Source organism: Stegodyphus dumicola, chromosome 7, assembly GCF_044657685.1.
Source record: "Stegodyphus dumicola isolate Sdum_Otavi_A_Nest chromosome 7, ASM4465768v1".
Classification (NCBI taxonomy): Eukaryota; Metazoa; Arthropoda; class Arachnida; order Araneae; family Eresidae; genus Stegodyphus; species Stegodyphus dumicola.
The window spans coordinates 22526521-22550810 of NC_140774.1; the positions used below are offsets into that span (position 1 = coordinate 22526521).

Here is a 24290-nt window from a genome sequence, read left to right on the forward strand (position 1 = left end):
TTCTGAAAGACTAACATTAGAAATATTAACTATTGGCTTGATGTTTACAATGGGAAGATTTTTTGAACTAATTGGACTGGAAGACTGTAAAAGAAGTTTTTCGAATTTAACTGCAAGGCTGTTTTTATGACGGTTAACTGCTTTCTCCGTTCTAGACCAAGACTTTTGTTCAAGGGCAGTGAATTTTGGATATGTTTTAGCGAGTTCCAGATGAAGCTTATAGAGTTCATGTTCAATTTTGGACAATTGTTGACGTGTATCCCTTATCACGGACCGAAGTAAAGCAAGTTTGCAATTTAACAGAATTCTTGAAACGCGACTCGAAGGTTTTTGATTAGATTTTATTTGAATAAAATTGGGGATCAATTTTTTACATTATTCAATACAATTATTCAAATAAAATCTAATCAAAAACCTTCGAGTCGCGTTTCAAGAATTCTGTTAAATTGCAAACTTGCCTTACTTCGGTCCGTGATAAGGGATACACGTCAACAATTGTCCAAAATTGAACATGAACTCTATAAGCTTCATCTGGAACTCGCTAAAACATATCCAAAATTCACTGCCCTTGAACAAAAGTCTTGGTCTAGAACGGAGAATGCAGTTAACCGTCATAAAAACAGCCTTGCAGTTAAATTCGAAAAACTTGTTTTACAGTCTTCCAGTCCAAATAGTTCAAAAAATCTTCCCATTGTAAACATCAAGCCAATAGTTAATATTTCTAATGTTAGTCTTTCAGAAGAACAAGAGATTTCTAAAATATAATTTTAACTTCTCACAAACCTGTAAGCCCTCGATTCCAAAGATTTTGGCTCCTATCGAAAAAGCTTTCAAGTTCAGTAAAGTTTCAGATTCACAGAAAGAAATGATTAGGCATCTTATCGCTCATAATGTGAAATTCAATAATAAACCTTTGAAACCAAATCTAACTGCGAGAGAAAGAGCTACAATGCGCGAGATTCATTCTAACCCGGATATTGTCATTTCAAAGGCCGACAAAGGTGGCCAGATAGTCGTCATGGATAAGAACACTTACATCGATGGTGTCACTAAACTCTTAAACGAAGGACCATATAATCCGATCCCTAAAGATCCTTCACCTTCGGACTTATCCAAAATAAAAACTGCGATCAAATCTTCGCAAATCATTTCAAGCAACTTAAAACATTCGCTTATCCCATCTGTTGCGAATTGTGCCAGATTGTATGCTCTTCCCAAAATTCATAAAAGTGGTATTCCTTTCCGCCCTATTGTATCAAATTTAGGTACTGCCTCGTATCCATTAGCTAAATATTTAGTTTCTAGATTTTCCACTCTATTAGACAATAACATTTACACCATAAAAAATTCAATAGAGTTTGTAAAAAAGGTTAAAAAAATTTCTCCTCGTAATTTACTCATGGTTTCTTTTGATGTAAAATCATTATTCACCAATGTCCCAGTGGAGAGTGCATTAAGATATCTAGAAACCAGACTTCGCGAATTTCATTTCTCTTGCATCGAAATTGATGAGCTAATTTCTCTCACTCAACTCTGTTTGAAACAAACACATTTTGTTTTCCAAAATAAATATTACAAGCAAACTGAGGGATTAGCCATGGGAAGCCCCCTCAGTCCCATCCTGGCTGATATCTACATGCATTATTATGAATCAAAATTGTTTGAAACTTTAAACTTCCCGGCATGGTTCCGCTACGTAGACGATACTTTTACCCTGTTTGAAGGTAATAAAGATGATTTAAATAGAGTTCTTTCAACAATGAATTCTATTGATCCTGCTATTCAGTTCACTTTTGAACTTGAGACTTGCAATTCTCTTCCGTTTCTCGACATTCTGGTCACACGTAACACATCCAACTTCAGTACTACAGTTTACCGTAAACCTTCATCGGTTTGCCTTCCACCACACTTTAAATCATGTCATCCGACTAAACAAAAGTTAGCTTCATTTTATTCCTATGTTTTCCGTGCTCTTCAAGTTTGCTCCTCCAAACTAGCCCTTGATGAAGAACTAAATTATTTAAAAGCAATAGCTATTGACAGGGGCTTTTCACCCAACATTATTAATCAAGCAGTTAAAAAATTCTCATCTCAACACACTAAACGCCACACTCTTATTTTAGGAGATTATAAAAATTCTGTTGTCATTCCCTTCTTTCCATCAATTAGCTATAAAGTTGCACATATTTTGCAGAAATTTAACTTTCGGGTTGTTTACTCTCCCATCAATAAAATTCCAACTTCTATACTCAAAGACCCCATTCCGGATATGAATTCCTGGGGTATTTATAGGATTCCTTGCCAGTGCGGTTTAATTTACATTGGCCAAACTAAGAGAGCCTTAAAATTTCGCGTCAAAGAACATGAGGCATATGTTAGAAAAAAGGAAACACAGAAGTCTTCTGTTGCTCAACATTGTTGGTCGGAAAATCACACTTTCAATTTTTCTGCTGCCAAAATTATTCAAAAAACATCTTCTATTGGAGAACTGGATTTTCTAGAGGCATTTCACATTCATAAAAATCTTTCTGTTCTAGTTAACGATCCTAATTCCAATCCAAATTTGCCTTCGGCTTTTAGAGAAATTATGTTTTAGTTCTGGTTTCGCCAACAGATGGCGCCACTTGCTTATTCTTGTCCAGGCTTTCTTATCTTATCTAAACATTATTTCCTATCTTGTTCATTTGCGGTTTTGCAGCTGAAGATGATGGTTCGGTAAAACCATCGAAACTAGTCCTGTGAAAATTTTGTAAATTAACGCTGATTTTTGTTGTTTGAATTCTGAATTAGTATCTTCAGTCGAGTTCTTAGGCGTGTTGTATATTAAAGATTTCATGTGTCCCCAGAAGAAAACGTCTAGTGGGTTGATGTTCAGTAAGCGAGGAAGCCAAGCCTCAGGTCCACCACGGTCGATCCATCGTGCGGGATATTCTGCCTCTCAAAGTGGAAGGCGAACCTATGTTCCATGGGAATTTTTGCTCGTCTGCATGGGTACTATTATAAGATATTTCTCCCACTTTCCTAGCTAGCATTCGTGGTGTAGTGGTTCTGCACGCTGGGCCGGTATTCCAGAGGTCCGTGGTTCGATTTCCGGCGAAGGCGTTTGCTAACTTTTCATCTCTCTGGCTTCCAAAAAACCCTAATATCTCTACAAGTGGCGCTCGAACTAAAAGGGTTGTGGATGTTGATTCTCCACACCCAGGATTTGGCGACTAGGTCCCCTAATACGCTAGTCGCCCTTTAAAAAGGGGAGTATGTAGGGTATTTCTCCCACTTTCCTAGCGTGCCTTCGTTGTGTAGTGGTTCTGCACGCTGGGCTGATATTCCAGAGGTTAGCGGTTCGATTTTCGGCGAAGGCGTTGCTAATTTTTCATCTCTCTGGCTTCCAGAAAACCCTAATGTCTCTACACTATCACCCATCTTATTTTATTAAAACAATTTACACTCACCGTGTATATGTTGAGACAGGACTGAATGTCCCTTTCAAGTGCGACGACTTAGGATAACACATTTGTTTTCAATCATACATTTTCCCGTACGCAATCAAAGCAACATAAAAAACTACGTTACATTTTCAAGCTCATTCTTAATTAAAATCACCCTTTACTTTTATAATTGCAGAAAAAAAACCCGCGTAGAATATTTCCACTCTTCTGCTTTATCGTAGAAATCAAAAGCGAAAAGTACCCTTTTTCGGATTTCCTTCACAAACTGAAAATATTAATCTGAGTTATTTTATAAAAGAAAAATGGCGCCAAATGAACTTTTAGTAGATCGAGTGGTACAATTATAGCACACATATAATTACAGCAGACTTAACTGAACCTGGATGAAAAGCACAGAACGGTAACCTCTAAGGAAGTAGCTACGTTCTAAATAAGCTTTCATAGTCAGTTAATCCTAGGATGGTTTCTCACTTTCATCGCGAGCGCTAACATCTGAGACCTAATTAATGTTGGCAGCTAAACATGAGGAGAAGTCTGCTGTTCACGCTAAAGTCATGCCTATGCTCAAGTTAAATTAATCACACTATCTCGTTTTCCTAACACAATGCAGATTGTACGATCTATCTTTGACAATAATAATGGCTACAACGTATTTTCTCAAGCGACATTCAGTAATAAACTTTCAGCAGCTCAGCAAACTGCAAGGAACTTCAACTGAAATAATAATAATTTTCATTACCTGTAACATTTACCAACGCGTAATCCCCAAGAAAATTTAAATAACAAGTTTCTCAAAGCAATTTTATTGTTTTTTAGAATAAATATGTAGATTTTCACTTTTTTTAGTAACATACACTAAATCGAGACTCTTATGTAGACTTAAACGACTTGTCGCTATGTTACAAGCAGATAGATAGTTTGGTTTGGTTTATTTAATTATGGAAAAGCAGAGTAGGGCTATCTGCCTAAGGGGAGGGATGCCTTTCGCGGAGGACTTTCTAAGGGAAACTGACTCGTATACACGTTACACATGGGGAAAACCACGAAAACGCCCATGCAGCCAGCCCGTTCGCGAGTTTCGAACCTCGAACCGATCTACCAGTGTTCAGCGACTTTACCGCTCGGCCGCTGGTGGGCCCGACAAGCAGATAGAAACGCGACAATTATGGTAAGCAGACAGAGACGTGAAAAAGGTATAAGACACTCTTTCACTGAAAAAAGTAAAATTTTAAATTAGAAGTCTTTGTTAGCTAAAGGCTACGCATAGATATTTGAACACGTACGGCGCGACAGCACTATCTGCACTAATAAAGCAACGCCGTAGATAGGAATGCTTATCGTAGATTTATAAGGTATTTTCTCCTTCCTTTCTGCATGCTTTCGTGGTATAAAGGTAGCACGCTCGAAGCGAATTTAAGAGGTCTAGGTTGGATACCCGGCTAGGGCATTGCTCCTTTTCCATATCTTCTATTTCGAAAAATCCTAATGATTCTACAGTGGCGCCCGAACTAAAATAGCTTGTGAATGATGATGCTTCACCACCAGCATTTGACGACTGCTATCCCTAGTCCCTAGTCTCCCTTTAAAAGGAGGAGTATATAAAGTATTTTCTCCCTGTGTTCCGTATGCTTCGTGATGTAACTGGCAGCAGTCTGGACATGCATTCGAGAGGTTTAGAGTTCGAGTTCTGGCGAATAACTGCACATTTTTTACATTTCTGCTTAAAAAGACCTATTGACAGATTAACGACTAGTAACGTGGCTTTCAGCAGGCAGAGCACTCTCGGATTAAAACAATTTTAAATCTTCGCTTAAATGCATGCGAGCTAAATTTGCGTTCTGACAGGAAAATGGAAATGAAAACGGGAAGTGTAGTTTCGTAACATAGAATAACTGTTAAATAATAAGATACCTTACAAAAGAAATCATATTAGAAGCACTGTTTTATGATATCCAATACCATTTTGCATAACTTTTAAGAAATGAGCAGTAACTGAGGTTAATTATAAAATATAGTCAAATCATCACTCACATGGTATAACAATCTTGAATGAAGAATTAATTAGAGTATTATTTTTAATTTTATATTACTGTGAAAAAGGTATGCAAGTAAATGCTCCGGATTTACATTGAATAGAACATGTGTCGCACGCTCAAGGATGCCGAATTGAATCACTGCATCATTCCTAACTCTCTCCAGAAGCTTCAACGTGGTATTCATCATAAGTAGCATCACTTTGTTAGCAAAACACTACATAGCACTACATCTAAACACTATATAGAATACTGTTGTACATGTTTGTCACGAGAAACCAGGCACTTTCTTAATTTGTTTTGTGTACAGCTAAAACGTTCTAACCAACTTTTGCTTATCTCATTTTATATCCCATTTCTCATTAAAATTATTTTTTGCAAAAATAAATAATTGTTCATTTTGAAGATATTTCAGCCAAGGCAAAACGAAGATCTTGAGCCGTGTTCCTATCTCCAAAATAGTTCAATCTATATGAATTTTTACAAGAGTTACTTTTATTTTTATCCCCGCAGTGCAGCAATTAAACAAAACCAAAAACACTAAGGAATAACGCATAGTTCCAGTAATCTTATTATTAAATAAATGCCAAATATATATGTATTCCTGGCATGCTTTTTTCTATATCAAAGAAATTTTATTAAAAATTTTTGAAGTGTGTTACTGTTTGGTAACTTATTATTGTCTAGTAACTGTGTTACTGTCTAGCATATAAACATCTGCCCATTCTATCGGTGCTTATATTTGAAAGATTGTACTTTTGCATTTTCTCCGTTAGAAATGACTTATTTTTCCACTAATTTCCCAATTTTGGTTTTTCAGCTTGGATGCTTGGTTGGTTCATGTGCAAAAGTGTCTCCTACTTGCAGGGAGTGTCGGTCAGTGCCTCTATCAACACTTTGGTCGCCATTTCGATAGACAGGTGAGTAACTGACAAACAATTAATACCTTATTATTATTTCCCGTGGAATTTCAATTTTGCGTAGAAATAATACTGTCATAATCGAGTAGCTAATAGCCCCTTTATTATGAGGAAAAAACACGTATTAAGAAACATCCATATCTACTACATTGACAAAAGTAACTGATTATATAATGTGAATATGATGTAGTTCGAGAAATTTCACGATGAGTCCAATGCCGAGGTGATATTGAGGTTGAAGGATGCTTTCATTTACTACCAGTTACATACGCAAGCAGTTCTGCATCAGATATTCTTTCCTCCTTATGATTTGGGCACCTCCCGTCTATTATAAAAGTGATAATAACATTTTCGAAATTGCGTCATATCTGAACGAAATATTTTGCTTTTGCAATCTAACTATGCTCTCTTTCTCTCTGCCTAGCTAAAGGACGTATCTTGCTTGGCTAAATTCTGTTAGCAATGTACTATATTATCATCAAAACTGTGGGGTGGAGATAACTCACTTGTACTGTGCTATTTAATAGTGCAAGAAGTAGTAAAGATATATTTGGATTATTGAATGATTTTGTGATTTACAAGTGTTTATGACATCTACTGTGTAATTAAGACACAATAACATGCCGAATAAATACTAATTCAGAAGTCAAACAACAAAAATCAGAGTTATATTTACAAAATTTTCACAGGACTAGTTTCGATGGTTTTACCGAACCACTATCCTCAGCTGCAAAACCGCAAATGAACAAGATAGGAAAAAATTATTAGATAAGATAAGAAAGTCTGGACAAGAATAAGCAAGTGGCGCCATCTGTTGGTGAAACCAGAACTAAAACATAATTTCTTTAAAGGCCGAAGGCAAATTTGGATTGGAATTAGGATCGTTAACTAGAACAGAAAGATTTTTATGAATGTGAAATGCCTCTTTTGATGTAAAATCATTATTCACCGATGTCCCAGTGGAGGGTGCATTAAGATGTCTAGAAACCAGACTTCGCGAATTTCATTTCTCTTGCATCGAGATTGATGAGCTAATTTCTCTCACTCAACTCTGTTTGAAAGAAACACATTTTGTTTTCCAAAATAAATATTACAAGCAAACTGAGGGATTAGCCATGGGAAGCCCCCTCAGTCCCATCCTGGCTGATATCTACATGCATTATTATGAATCAAAATTGTTTGAAACTTTAAACTTCCCGGCATGGTTCCGCTACGTAGACGATACTTTTACCCTGTTTGAAGGTAATAAAGATGATTTAAATAAAGTTCTTTCAACAATGAATTCTATTTTTCCTGCTATTCAGTTCACTTTTGAACTTGAGACTTGCAATTCTCTTCCGTTTCTCGACATTCTGGTCACACGTAACACATCCAACTTCAGTACTACGGTTTATCTATGTCTTTCCTAGTCAAGCACTCATCTCATATCAAATTACTGCAACGAACTATATTTGTCCATCCAAACACACCCATAGCCATCCTTACACCCTTACCCGGCTTAAAAGTCCCTACCCGTGATTTATTTCCACAATCTTTTGTCCTAAGCATATAGTTTTTATTTATTACATAAATGTTTTAAATGACGAAAATATTCATATTTTTGGTAAATACCAAATTAAAAAAAAAAGTTAATTCGGGACAAATAATGAAATCTAACTTTTAATGCGGACTGCCGGTTCATGTACTTACACTTAAAAAAGTTTTATATTCGTAATGAAAAAATAGACTCCCGTAAGACAAAAACTGATCGAGATATTTAATTTCAAAATTTGCAATTTTGGATGTTATTTTCAACTTGCTTTGACGAATCGATTTTCATGTTAGAATAATTCAACGAAATAAGTTAGAATGAAGAGCAGCAAAAAATGTGTATCATTTAATATCGCGCACAAGAAAGTCATTTGGCGTCCATGTAGTACAAGGAAGTCATACGATTTTTTTTTCCTATCGGGTGCCACAAAGTTAAAGATACTTAATTCTGACTTCCAGTTTTAACAATCTGCAATATTCATCTGAATTACGGGGAATGTTTAACTATTATTGATTATATCCTAAAAGCTTGATGCCTTAACCTGCATCAATCACATTCAACATCTATGTGTCAGTCATGTTGTATTAACTAGCAGATCCTGTCATACCCAGCGAATTCAAAATAATTTCTGCTGAATGTATTGCACCTTTAAATTCATTGAAAGACATTGCACATGTTAATCCCTAAAACGTAAAATTTGCTATAAAAACATTGTACTACCTTTTGCTCATATATTTGTTTTTTTTTTTTTTTTTTTAGTTATCGTGATATTAGCATCATCATTTGAGAATAATTTTAATAGGAATGCCGTCAAATTGTTTTTTAGCTAAACTGATAGAGAAACATGGTACAAAATCAAAGTAACTGTACTGCCATTCTCACAAAAAAAGTTACTAAAAATTAATAAGCAAAAATATCGATTCAATCTCTGAAACGGAAATTAATTTTTTTTTTTTATTTATTAATGTGTTCCTTGTAAGTTAAATGTAAGTAGCTTTAATCTTAGAACAAATCACAGAGGAGAGGTTTCGAAAATGCTATAGAACACCCTTTGTTGAAGAAAAACAAAATCTAATGTGGTTACGACAGGACTTCTTTGTGCGGCCTATTAAAATATATACACTTTTTGCTGCACTTCATTTAATTGTACTTCGTTGAATTATTAACTTAGCTAACCGATTCTTTAAGGCAAGTTGAAAATCTCATTCAAAAACTGCCAATATTTTTAAAATTAAATATTCCAGTCATTTGCTGCCGTACGGGGGTCAAACTTCTTAAAATTTTATTTTTTCGTAACGAGTAAAAAACTTTCCCAAATATAAGTATAGAAATTGGAAGACAGCATTAAAAGCTCTACGAATGTAATCGTAAGTTCATCTTCCGCACTTGCTAGTGTTCCGTTCATTCTACCATTTATGAACTAGGACCATTGACATTTATGTTATCAAACAGGAACTGTACTTGCTATCCATGAACTAGTGTAACCGTTCACTCAATTGTCTTCAAATTCTACTTCGGCTCTGGCACAGCGAAGACTGATACGTTGCATCTTAGTTGCCTATGGATGTCTGTAATAAGTGGAGATGTATATCGAGGATTACAGATAGCGTTCAGTAGAGATAGACTATCTGTATCAATGGATATTCCAGAGAGACGAATTTTTGTAAAGGACAGGCAATTGCTTACTCTATTGCCAGTTCCTCCGCCTGAAAGATACTGTTATGTTCGAAGAGCTAATGTTTTCAGCTACTTATTGGGAAGGCCCAGACTGCAGCAGCATACATGACTATCTGCTCTATTACTGTAGCATAGACAAGCTTTTGCAAGCATGGATTTCTGCTCTTTGCTGCTTTTAGTTTGCACCTTAAAACCACGTCATTTTATTAGCAATAGAGTTTGTCTTTAACGTCAACTGTACTACATGCAGGAGTTATATGTGACATCTGTCCCATGTCAGCCTTAAATTTCTAATGTATGGGCGAATTTAATGCCTTTCGCTTTGAGAGCGATAGAAAGGCATCTTTGGGGGTTAGTGCCAGTTTATGAAATAGAACATACTGAAACATAGAAGCCATCAAAATTAAACACCAGATGCCGTGCAGAGCAATGATTACGAATATTTTTCGTAGACGCAGTTAGCTCTACCAGTGACCGAATTGTTAAGACAGCTGAATGCTGATTGTTCCACCTAGGTCGTATAGGCGAATGGGCTGGATGAATGGTTAGTTTTCTACGTTATTCCCATGAGTAACATTTTGAATATATGCAAGGTTCCCTCAGAACTTTCTCTACGACAGCGTCCTTCTCCTTAAGCACCTACTAGTGGCCGAACAGTCAGAATCTGAGCACAAATAGTTCGACCTAGTTCAAACCTGGTGATTATGCTGGCTTTGAAAAACTACTTCACAAAGGCAACTTCCCTTTAGGCAGATAGACATGGCCAGCTTTTTCCATAATCGAATACCACTTTGTAGAAACATTAGGTATTTTTTTGAGGCCAGAGAGATGAAAAATATGAAAACGGCTTCGCCGGAAATCGAGCCACGGACCTCTGGAATACCGGCCCAGCGTGCAGAACCACTACACCACGAAGGACGCTAGGAAATTGGAATAAATACCTTATATACTCCCATTTTTAAAGGGTGACTAAGGTTTTAGGGGACCTAGTCGCCAAATCCTGGGTGTGGAGAATCATCATCCACAACCCTTTTAGTTCGGGCGGCACTGTAGAGACATTAGGTATTTTTTGGAGGCCAGAGAGATGAAAAATATGCAACCGCCTTCGCCGGGAATCGAACCACGGCGCTCTGGAATACCGGCCCAGAGTGCACCACGAAGGACGCTAGGAAAGAGGGAGAAATACCTTATAACTTAACCGCATGAATAATGTTTCTTTCTGGAAAATGTTTTACATAGTTTATTTTACTGACTTTTTTTTTTTTTTTGATGCAGATGGACATTTAAGGGCAATATTAGCTGTCTGTAATTTAATTTTCTAATGTTTCTTTGTTCTTTAAAATTATTCCCTACCGTATATGAGAAATAATATTAGATTTTTTCTATGAATATTTTGCAATAAATAACTGCATTTGATCAATGCATATTAAAAGCATTTGTATTGTTAAAACTACTAAGATCCCAAATTTATGTTTGCAGTCTTTTCCTTTACGTTTTAGACAATCTGTGATTACTACATTTTCTTTTTAATATGTATGCGCAAAATACTACTGCAGCGTTTCATAAGCTAGAAGTAATAATTAAACTTAAGAATGTAATCCAGTTTTAATAACTTAAACTGAATAGCTTTAAATACAGTCGAGTAATTTTGCCAAAAATAATCGAAACTCTTTGAAATCCTTTTCCTCTCAAAATAACAAAAATGTCAGAAAATTACAGAAATAAAAACCAGTTTTTTAAGATTAATTTTATATATTACTTTCAACGATTCAGATAAGCTCACAGTATTCCCCGCTATGAGCTTGAAAGGACGTTCTTAGAAATACTCGAAAAGAATTAAAAATGTAACATCTTTGGTTCTTTTGTAGCAGTCGTAAAGGATAAAGTATGATTTGTGAGACAGTAATGCTTTATTTCCCACGCTAAGTTTCGAGGATAAAGTTTCAAAGAGTTTGGGATGAAGAAGCAGTAATTTCTCTGCGAAAGTTGGAGCAGTTACCTGAAAGATACCTTGACAACCGCTTAAGAATTGTTGAGCCGTAAGATGTCTCCTTTAGAAACCTCAAATAAGATACTAAGATGTGTTATGTTACGTAAACAGTGTTATACTTTCCCAAGAAGATCATCTTAACTATTTGTCTGCAGAAGTATACGTCTCACTTTCGTTAATTAATATGGAACTGTAATTGCTCTTAATTCTTCAATAGCAAGAAAACAAATTTTAATGATTCTTTCCCGAAGATGAAACTTTTGAAAGGTAACAAATGGCAATATTTAATTTAATATATCATATTACTCTAGAAAATGCAAATGATATGTTCTTTGTTGAGTAGTCAAGTTGATCTGAATGATATGGAAATTAGTGGATTTAACTATTCGTCGGAATTCCAGGATGCGGGTTGGATTCCCGCGCAATGGTTTGTTTGTCTCCGTGTGTCCCCCTCCTGTGTCGCGGGCACAATATTAACCCCCCTACAGTGCGGCACTTCTGCATGATGGAATTTGATCGGCCATTCCTGACCGATTGCTCTCAAGCAAATGTCTCACTATTGCACTAAATTGATGTATAAGGAAATTTCGTCTCTTTCATTGCACGTCTTCGGGGTCCATTGGGAAATTCGGCAGGATGAGTCGAGTTTTAATCATTCTACAGTTGCGTTCCATTAAAATAGGATGAATGATAACTCATCGCCATCTGGATTGGGCGATTATGTTCCCTTCCTCCCCAGTCGCTTTTTACGCAGAGAAGAACAAAAGCTTTTTCCTTCCTCAATGCCTGTCAGTTTTCTATAGTGTATCTGATTTTTCTTATTTCAGGCTTTAGAAAGTCTAATAGACTCTACAAATTTTGATTAAGTGTACACTTCAAAGCAGGTCAGAGTGGTTTGTAAGTCTTACTGCCGTACCGAAGAAGCCGGATTCGAATCCCAGTGAAAGCATGGATGTTTGCAAATGCATAGTGTTGTAGAGACATTGGGATTTATTTGGAAGCAGGCAAGATGAAAAATTAGCAATCATCTTCGCCGGGAATCGAACCATGGACCTCTGGAATACCAGTCCAGGGTGCAGAACCACTACACTACGAAGTTACGCTAGGAAGGCGGGAGAAAGACCTTATAGTGTCCCTGAGGCACGGAGGCACTCTAAATATGCGGTGAGCGGAAAGTCCTCTCGAAAGGTTGGTGGAAGGTTAAGAGAGTGGGAGACTCTAGGAGCCGTTTCACCCGGGGTGGTATCCTTCAAAATTGGCGGCGGAACTGAGCAAAGTTGTGCTGTCACTTGTGTCGTTCCCAAGACTAACGACACGTGTGATCTCATCTCCTTGGCACAATGAATTTCGTGGGCTTAGTCTGATATCAGACAAGCGAGATTAGTGAGAGCAACAACAACTTCAAAGCTTGCGAGCACTATGTGTTTGCCTCATGAAGAATCTTCAAGCGGAAGTGCGTGATATTTACGTTGCACAAGAAGAGATCACGAAAGCACTCAAGTAACTAGCCCGTTCATCAAGATCCAAATCTGGGTCGAGACACTACTACTTTATCAGTTTATACGCTTCGGTAGTAGTAGGCTGTGCATTAATTAGCTACTGTTGACCGTAACTACTCACAGTTTAAATGAGCTCTCAAAAATCTTGATTAGATTTCTTTCGGAATTAGTCCGTGAGCGCTAGTCAGTAATTTAATTGCGTTTCAAGACTGGAAATATCTTCTGACTGGAGTTATTATTACGAACCGAAAATGGAGGGCCTTTCTTCCTAATCATGTCTCCCCAATAAGAGGTTCTCGAAATTGCGTAGAGAATTTTATGAAAGCAGTTTCAGCAATCTGGGTATAAGAGTTATTAAATTGTCTTAAAACCGGTCCAAAATAGTCTTAGCGAGTTTATCTAAAGATTCTATAATGTAAGTGTATCTTGATATAATCTAGTCATCGAAGACATGCGCTATAAACACCTAAGAATAAAACTTTAGCCTAAATATTTCAAAAATGGCACATTATATCGAGTACTTTTAATAAATACTTCAAATTTTAGATTTATTTACAATTACGAATGTGTTATAAATGTATGAAAATTATAAATAATAATAAAAGTCATAAGAATAGTAATAACAGCAGTCTAAGTAACAGTAACAGGACTTAAATAATAATCTGATATTTGGTGAATAAGTTACAATAAAAAGTGTAAAATTTACCCAACATAACCTCTAACTAACCCTTTATTATTCTAACTGAGAAAACTCCATCTTGGAGAGTACAACAAAGCCGGCACTTGGGCTTTGAACTTAAGAGACTAAGAATAATACTAAACTAATCTAAACTAAAGAGGTTAGCCGAAGCTATCAAAATTCTAACAGAGTTGTCCCCTTAACGTTAACAGACTGCGAAGCTATCAAGGGCCTAAAGTACGACCGAGTGTAATAACAGCTTACGAGAGAGTAGCCTAAAAAAAAGGCGTACGCGTGGCAGACAGAATACCTGGTATCTCTCTCACTAAAACCGAAGAACTTGGCGGTTAAATACCGCTCTTCCTCATTATGTATTCATACGTGATTCTAAAACTACGTTCTGGCCGTAAGTGGTAAGTTGAAGTTAAGAATTGATAGGAAAAGAAATTTAACTCAAAATTTTAAATAAAATTAACATAATCCTTACAAAACATTTTTGAAACCTTAAAGCTACCAAAGCTTCAAAGTTGAAAAGGATGGCAAAAATCGAAAGTACGTAGGTATCTAATTAAGCTAAAATTTCCTGCACTTTCTGAAGGTAGTTTAAATGCAGAATTTAGCCCAGCAGTTTTCGAGCGCCTTAAGTCTGTTGCATATTGGTAGTTACACCCTGGGTCGAACCCAGGCAGGGCTGGCTCCATTGTTGGTTTCTAGAATTTCCTCTTGCGAAACATGAATGCAAGACAGTTTCCCTTAGATAGTTCTCTAAAAAGGCATGTCATCCTTTAAGCAGATATTCTCGTGTGCCTTGGATCAGCTTGGACCTGAAACTCCTTTGATCACAGCGCGATGCTCAAACCTATCACACTAAAAGAGTTGTCATAACTTAAATTCATTTAATGCAATAAGGTCTCGGTACGACGGGAGTCGCCAAAAAGTGATTGGCTGTTTGATAATTTAAAATACTGTATTATATCAAGATATATAAAATACTGCATTATAACAATAAAAGAACATGCAGACACTGCATTGTAGCAACATAGTATGAAAACATGGAAAGATCAAAAATTAGAAAGCATTTAATATTTTTAAACAGATAGAATCAAACGAGTATGAGAAGGTGAGTCTATCGAAAGTCGCTGAAGTGAGCCTGTCGTTTAAGGTGATCCTATCGATATATCGTTAGATGTGATACTCCCATTAAATATTTAAGCTCATATTACAAAGCATACAGAAAACTGACGCTGTGCATGCAAATTACATAGATTCTGCTCAAAGACTGCCGGAGCCTAGGTGCCCACTCATTCTCACTCACTCAAGAAGTTTAAAATGTTAGTCACAAATAGCCTTTTGATTTTTAGTTCATTACGGCCAAGTTGTAGGAATTGTATGTCTAAGAGGAAGAATACCTTCGTTGATGTCTTTCTGAACAAAAACGGTTCGTATTTATATTATAATGAAATGATAACATAAACATGGAAATATCATGAATGAACAGGCGAATATCACGAATAAGCATGCGAACATCATGAAGCTTTGCTATTTAAGAAACAGCAGTCGCAAGCGAAGTGCTCACCATACTTTCTTAACCGTTCTCGGAAATTTCACTTGCCATCTTGTCAAAATTATGTGTCTTCGAAGACTTAATTTTGTTGTCTAGCTTATAGGTGCCCCTTCTTGAGCCACATAAGCAACTTCAGAAAGTATCCGCATCGGAAGCAAATTTCTTCTTTGCTGCTTTGATTTCATATTCGATGCTTCAATGCTTTTGTTTCTTTAACTGGTGTCTTCAGTTCCTTCCACCAATCCTATCGTCTCTATATTGAAGACCAGTGTGGCTGTTAACTGAACCTTTTGACATAGGGCTATCAAACCAACCATATATTGAAGACTCATGTGACAGACAGAGTTAAAATATCTTTCCCTGTTTTATATGTTTGGTTGCAACGTACAACTAAGACATGCATGACTGTTTTTAGAGTTATAGCTCTGCCTAAACTGGTGTCTTTAGTTCCTTCCATTCGGAATTTGGTGTCTTATGTTTCTCCCAACCAATCCTATCAAACTGTCTGTGTATTGAATACCTATGTGACTGTCAACTGGACCTTTTGACATAGGGCTACAGATTCATTGTTGCCATCTATTGTCAATCCTAAGTGGACGAACAAGAATTTTGATAATTTCTAATTTCTATTCTGTGTTTAAAAAGATGTTTTCAATTCCTCCGAACCGAACTGGTGTCTTCGTTTTCTCCCAACCAATCTCGTCAGACCTTCTCTGTATTGAAGACCAATGTGACTGTTAATTGGACTGTTTCACATAAGGCTTCGGATTCGCTGTTGTCATCGCTGTCAGTCCTAAATGAAATAACAAGAATTCTGACAGTGTTAAAATATCTCCGACTGTTTTATATATTTCGTTCCAAGGAGCAACTGAGACTCGTCTGTTTTTATTCAACGAGAAACTGTTTCAGGTCCTCGTTACGGTTCCGTTTAATGTTGGAGCCAACCTCTTTTTTTGCTCTTATCTGATCACGTTACATAACGGGTAAATTATGAAACACGCGTTTGCTGCAAGGTTACTTTAGAAACTCTGGGACATTAAAACATTCTACGTTAAGAAAGGATAGTCTTATGACGACTGAAATCCACAATTTAGATGATATATATCATAGCGTATAATGACCACTATTGCAAGTTTTGATACGTTTATGAAAATACATCGTCATTACTCCGAACTAAACTTTCCCCTTATGAAAAGTGATTTATGGGGGGAATCATATAAAGCATCCGAATACTTCAGTGACACTGTTGTTCAATCAATATTTACATCTGTTTTTAAATTTTATAAAATATTACTCTGTAGTGAGGAATAAAAACTCAAAATAGTATTCAGATTTTAAATTTTTAATATAAATTTAATGGTTTAAATGTTATCATTTTCATGGTGAATTAGAATTAAGTGGTTGACTCTATTGTATGGTACTTACGTGTTAACTCAATCACTCTGGCTTAATTTGTCAATTTTTCCAGGTAAAAATGTAGAAATTACTTATCCGGTACAAGTCAGTGATTTTCGCGACATTCTTTTCAAAGATTCCCAAATTATCGATATTTTTTAAGCTGACATACATTATAAACGTTGTTAAATACAGATTTCGTGATAGATTAAAAAATAAAGCGCTTACATTTGTCTCCAAATATCTTTCTATAGTTTTTTTGTGATATTCTTTTCAACAGTACACAGCGACCTGTTTTCGTTATAAAGAAAAAAACAGATAAATGAAGAGGCTCATCACGCAAACCATCTATCTGCCAAATGCATCTCTTTGTTTTTCCTTCTAGAGATTTTGCGACAAATTCTGTATTCCTGCAGAAATTTTACCGAAATTTCTTGCATTGCTAACTGATTCTACAATTTGTACGTATAAACATATATATATATATATATATATATATATATATATATATGCGCATAATTTAAACGCTAAGGCAAAAAATATAACATTTTGTTTATAAAAACCGCCAGTATACAAAAAAAAAAAAAAAAAAAAAAACGCGTATGAAAATGGCGAAGTTGCTTTGACTCAAGGATTTTTATCAAAATGGTTGCCTGATGAACGGTTATGCATGGTTTCTAGAATTTAGCGCCTTCTGAAAACTTGGCGACTTGTAACGTGTTTGAGATAACATGTAAGTACATAATATATAACAGCAGATTCCATATTGTACATGACTTGTCTATTATTCCCATGAAAAATTGTCAAAGAAATATCAATAATGATTATAGCTGAGGAACGAATGAACAAACTATGTAACTTCTAATGTCAGAATAATGAAAGCATTTTTAATTTCCTGCTTTCCGAAGTCGAAAGCTCACAGAAGTTAAGACCGTTGTTCTGTCCTATTTAAAGAAGCTATATAAAGAATAGTTTTTTGCAGTTTAAGTTAATTTTAGTATGAAGATTGAATGTATTTATTCTCTGCTTCCTGTAAAGTAAAAAATTCTGCTTGTTTAATTAATAAAATTTAATTATAAGTTCCAAAGTTAATAATTTAAAGCATATACGTGAAGATTACTAAATTATATATGAAAAATAATTAGTAATCTGCAAGTAATAATAACTTTCAAATTTAAACATAAAAAAATGAAATATTTCTTTGCTAAAATTCCTTTCTTTAATGATATTGCATAATTATATTTTATTGTAAAGGTACATTTATTTATTATCGTGAATAGATACTATTTTAATTAATTAATTTTATTCCCATGCATTTATTAAGTATGACATAAGAGGAAATAAGTTCAGTTAGAATTTATTATTTCAATCTTTTACAATAGTTTGATCAAATTTTACGTCAGAATGATAATTATGATTCAAAGGAGGTTTTATATATTCAAAAGTCTACATTTACTTTTAATTAAATATTTTCATTTTAATTCAGCATTCTCTTGAAACGAATTAGTTTCTGGGAAAGAGAATTCCTACAAATTTGGTTCATGGTAATTTGTCGTATTTTATGCCGAATTTGATTAAGCTCAACCCTTCTTGTATTGTTTCCTCAATCCCTTGAAATTTACTATTGAAACTGAATATTCCAATTCCGTTCCTTTCATAGACATTTTAATAATTTTCCACGTATTTAATAACAACACTACGGCGTTATGGTAAATTCTATCCACTTTGTTTCTCTTCTCTCCTCAGTTGTTGGCATTATGTTAACACCTATAAGTACACAACGGTCAATTTGATCGATGGGCAATTTTACGTTCTGATATTGACAACACTGGTTGATAGGAACTGAGGGAGTTTGTGAACTTTACATTACACTAGCATATGATATGTCAATGTTGGGTAAAAACAAGTTTTCTGCTTTTGTAAAAGTTTCAAAATTGTAATACATTTATTATCTGTCATGTTTAATAATCTTTGTTTTTTAATTTAAGTGATCTTTAATTTTTATTACCTTGCGATGTGTTTTTAAATAGTAAAATAGGTAAAACAAAGCACTAAAAATGCATGCACGGTCAAAATGATGGCATATGTACCTTTGCGTTACAATGAACATAGGTTCCTATAACTCATTATGAACATGTATTCTTATAGGTGTTAAATAAACTCCATTAAATACTCGTATATGGGGTGGGAAGTAGCGTTTCACACAGTGAGTCATGTTATAATGCTATAACAGTTGCTGTGAATAGTATGGATATAGCCTGTGAATAACAGGGGTGGACAGGTGAAAGCGGGTCCGAACACGCGGGCGGCTTATATAAACTATTTGGATATTGTGCGAAGCCGGCAACTGTCTAGAACAAGTACCATCTGGTTCTTCAAGAACACCGCATTGTAATCTTATTTAGAGATACTGAAGAGCATACAACCCCAAACAAGTGTTAGTTGCATAAATTTGTAGAGTCAAATTAGTGTGATAGCTTCGTGGTTGAAAAAGGCACCAATTAATAAGATAAAACAATCGTTTATTGAAATAACATTCAAAGCACGACATTAAACTCAGAGCCGTATATCGCTCCTTCCGCATAGCAAAATCTAACATCCGTTCCTCTTCTGAGGCTACATGTGCCAAGCGCGCTTTGTTGATCGCCAAACAGTCGCCAGATACTACAATTAGGTTATTTGAAGAAGGAGTACATGGAAAATGAGCACTGACCTCACCGGTACTCGAACCTGTATCTCTCGAATTCGCTCAGAATGTGCTACCGTTACACGTCGAAGGCATGCTGGGAGGAGGGATAAATTACATTATATACTCCCCGTTTTAAAGGGCGATTGGGCATTAGGAGACCCAATCGCTAAATCCTGGTGGTGAAGAATCATCATACACACCATTTTTAGTTCGGGCGCCACTGTAGGGTCATTAGATTCTTTTGAAGCAGGAGTACATGAAAAATAAGCAATACCGTCGCTGAGACTCGAACCTGGACCTCTCGAATACATGCAGTGTGTGATACCGTTACACCACGAAGAAAGAAGGGAGAAAATATCTACTGCCTAGAAAATACCTAAAATTCATGGGCATTTTAGCAACTTTATTAAATTGCTAAAAAACTTTAATTCAACTTTATTAAGTTGCTACAAATACACATGAATGGTATTTGCATATGGTAGGCAGATGTTACCTATGAATAAGACATATCTGGCATGAACACTGCAAGTGAGCAAATAATACGGGCACTTATACTGACAGGCATTAGATCACCACTGAACATCTAATCATGAACACATAAAAGCGCATAACAAGAAATGAAACGGAAATTCATAATTTGAAACAATCATAATATAATAGAATGAAACAAAGAGATCTTTGCTTTTTCTTGAAGAACGTGTTAAAAGCATAGTGTGAAAGAACTACTCACTGATGAGGATTTAACAAGTAGTGTGTTCTTGAAGGCCGTATCAAGTTTTGACTGCAAGCATTGCTAAGTAAATATCTTGCACGTCGTTTCTAGCATCGGTATTTGCATGCGGTAAACGTATCTTATTCAATCACAAACTGTTGGGCACAACTAGACCTGAGTCGTAATCCCATGCAACGAGTTAACTGATTGGCGTTTTTCATGTTTTTCTTCATGCGTAACATGAATGTAAATCATTTCTTCTTATCCAACGTGTGCTTTAGTATACTTATCTAAAACAAAAACAAAAACTATCATATCTTGCTTACTAAAAAAACAAATTGCTTGCTGACATGGAAAAGCTCAAAAGTGAAGATTTAAAATGCAGATTGCGTTCAAAAGGGTACACTATCATTATATTTACACAAAACTCGAAGTAATTTTGCTAACATTGTCCAATAAAGTTTCCTCCCGACTTGGAGTACCAGCAAACAAATCGATAAAAACAAATGTTTGAAAAAAGCTGAAATATTTAGTAGTATGTCAGCTTAAATTCATACCTAAGAAGAATAACAAAACTAAACTTCACTACTGTTTGCTGCTTGATAAGATCGATTTCTACAAACAATAGTCAAGAGCTAAGTAAATAGTAAGAGCTAACCATCTGGTTTGTACGCTAAAATCCTTTCTCGCGTAATTAGAAATGAAAATTTAACTCACCAGCAATCAAGTCTCCAGCAAGAAGAAAATGGCCCCTATCCATCGGATCTGATTCTCTAAAACATTTTCTCTAAAATTAGGTACCCACTCGTTATTAAAATTCATTTAATGTGCGTTTTTCTGTAGAATTGTCGAAGCAATAAAAGTGCAGGAAATATTCAGTAAGCGGAGTGTAAAGATCGTGAACTATGAATAAAAGAAAAAGAGTTGTGTTTTTCCGAAATGGCAACATGAGAAGATGTTCTAAAAGATATGATATAAAATTTGTATTTGTAGTTATTATCAAGCTTTAGGAGTCATATGTTTCCGCTTTCAAAAGACTAAATTAAATTTATTAATAATATCAAAGATGGTTTTTGATTGACAAGAATCTAATTCTTACTTTATTGAAATAAAGTGAGGGAAGATCAGTATGAATTTCATTTCTATGGAATTCTAGATAAAAGAAATTTTTACTAGGCGTAAGACGTTAATGAAATCAAACGTTATATATTGGTTACATATCATTTTTAACCATTATAAAATAGAAGAATACAATGATAATATACATTGAATCAGCATATATCCGAAACTGTTTGCGTGTAGAATTAAATTTCATCAAAATATTCATGTGGGCAATTTCTAATAAAATTTATTTCTAATGAAATTAACTTTTATTTCTCTAGAAATTGTGAATAAAGAATTAAGAATTACTTTTGACATTTGAAGAGCATCAATAATTACACTAAATGCCGATAATCAAAGGGAAGAACGACATTCTCTTTTAGATATTACTCAAAGCAAATGCCATTTGCGCAATTGCAATCGCTGCGTATTGCAAAGTTTATCAGGCATTTGGGAATTGAGATGTCAGAACCTTAATTTCATTGCACTGGTTTTATGACGCTCTGAAAGGAGGCTTCTTGGGAATAATTTAACGATTGGTTCTCTCATTCTACGCAAAAGGATTTCATTTACGAGAGATAATTAAGTAGATTAGACGTGAAGGATATTCGATAGTCACATTATCCCTGTAATTCACGGTGTTCTTTGATTTACTGATAACTTTGTGGTTTGTTACTTTCTTTACGGTATTCTGAGTGAAAGAGCTATTACAGGAAAGAAGTCCTACTGCAATCGATTACGGATGTTTATTTCTGCTTCTAGAACACTTATTCAGACGAAGATGATGGCATATTTCAATAAAACTGCTGAATTATGATGGTGATATATTTTCGTTGGTAATATTTATAAACATACAACATCACTAACTATGCTATTATTACTACTAGCGATCACTGAATTAGTTTGTACCAATTACTCGGTACCTACCAATAATCAAATACCTAAAACAATTATAATCAATTATAATTTCTCTAGATTAGTGATAGAATTTTGCAATCGATGCAATAACCTGCTCCTTGATACGATATCGTGTTCATATTTTATTAACACACTCTGGGTTGATGACAGTGCAAGGTGGTGAAAAGATATTTTCCAAATTCGACTTAATTTTTTTTATTTAATGTTTAAGTAATTTTTCATGCAATTCTTCGTTTAAAGAACAAACTAAGCATATCAGAATTTTTACTGTTTGAACTTTGGAACAGAGCAAGAAAAACCTTTTCAATCAAACTTTATGAAAGCTGTAACTTAAGTTTTGAATATTTAGCGAATTTTTTAAAATCGCTCAATTTTTTAGACTGTTGGATGTTGTGATTTTAAAATTTCAACCTCTAAAGTCGTATCAGATGTAAATGTTTGAAATTTTCGAAGATTATGAAACAAATATATAGAAATATATTCCATTTCAGGTACTCCGCTTTTCTTAGAAGCGTTGCTTATTATTCTGTACATTTTGGGAAATAAAAGAGTAAAATATTATAGTAACCTAAATATGATATTCTTAATAAAAAGTAATAACTTCTTTGAAATTTCCTAAAACTGCATTTTCGTATACTATATATGCGATAATATTTCGCTTAGATGAATAATTACCATAATATAAAAGATAAGGAAATAAAGCCATTTAAAGGTCGAATGCTGAAATATGAAGTACGCAGGAAAGCAAGCTTTAACTCTTTTTCTCCTTGAATAAGAATTTTATTATAAATTTCGCCTTAAGGAAAGGAATATTTTTGCCTTGTAGTATGTTCATCAGAAAAGGTTTTAGCTTATTTATACGTTTCAAAAACTTTCTAAACAAATTCCTTTTTGATATAATGTACTGAAACTGGTTGAAAAAACTTATCTGAAAGGCATACATTTTTTCTTTCTGGCAAAAAGCCACGAAAATGAAAAGATTTGCGACATATTCATTGAGTATATTTCAAAATATTTCGGACAAAACATACAGAATGAAAAGGTACTAACCTTACTATAAAACTGAGCAAGAAGTAAATTCATAAAATTCAAAAGCATCCAGTTTACAGTGAACAGTTTGATTCCATATGTCAAAGTCTCATCTGATGTGATTACAGTCTCCAGGCGCAGCTGTTGAAATTTAAAATTTCTCCCCAATATTATTTAAGGTTATTGATATTATGAGATACAGTAGTTTGAAATGGTCCAATTTACTCGACGTTTTAGCATTTTAAGGGAGGTATGACCCCTTAAATGCACTTTCCCCTTCTTTTGTTTAACGTCAACTTTAAGCTAATATTATTGTTCGAAATTTATTCGATTCCCAATATTATTGTTCGAATATAAATCATCACTTTAGGTAGAGATTATTCGAAGCCTGGTGTTGGCCTCCATAACTCAAAGGTACAGAATTTTTCTGGATGGAGGGTAGGCCTCTTCGAATCGACTAATGATTTCTAGGATTTTATAAACCTAATTTAAAAACCGTGATGGAAATATATCAGCTAAAATCTACACACCATATTAAAGTGCAGACAATATATTAGGTATCTAATCTTGGTGAAAGAGAAGTGAGGTGGCTTATACAGGGTGTTTCACAGATCATGGGACAAACTTGGAGGGTGCGTACTAATACATACATTTTTTGTATAGGAATGTAGGGGCTAAAATGAGGGGTTAAGGCAGGAACGAAAAAAAAAAAAAAAAGACACACAACCGATGAGCTACACATTAACATGGTGGGGAAACGTACTAGGCAGAAAATGGGCGCAAGCGTTCGAGCAACCTGCCTACGTCTTAAAGCACGGGCGTTTCTGGCGACTTTACTGTGAAAGAGTTAAAAACTTTTGAAGTTCTTACAGTTGCACTCAGATCGTATTTTGCTTGACTATCCATTTTAAAATTGGTTTTCCGTATTAATTTATTTAATAACATCAATTCGAAACCAGAGAATTTCATGTAATTTATGTCTAGCTAATTATGACTAAGGTAGCCTTTATGTCGGGAAAACATTTATTGATCAAATTTCATACGTTCAGTAATAATTCCTGCTCTCGCTTTCTCTCTCTATCTCTAAGAATTTAACCGCAAGTTTTC

At 35.0% G+C, this 24290-nt stretch overlaps 1 protein-coding gene across 1 annotated transcript in view; it reads left to right on the forward strand.

The window, feature by feature from the left end:
• The first annotated feature begins 6274 nt into the window (after window positions 1-6274).
• Window positions 6275-24290, forward strand: part of LOC118181730 (neuropeptide SIFamide receptor-like) — a 31750-nt gene continuing 13734 nt past the window's right edge. The window contains exon 1 of the mRNA XM_035350924.2: window positions 6275-6399. Within this exon, the coding sequence (XP_035206815.1) occupies window positions 6305-6399 (95 nt within the window). The 5' untranslated portion in view covers window positions 6275-6304. The remainder of the gene's footprint in view (window positions 6400-24290) is intronic.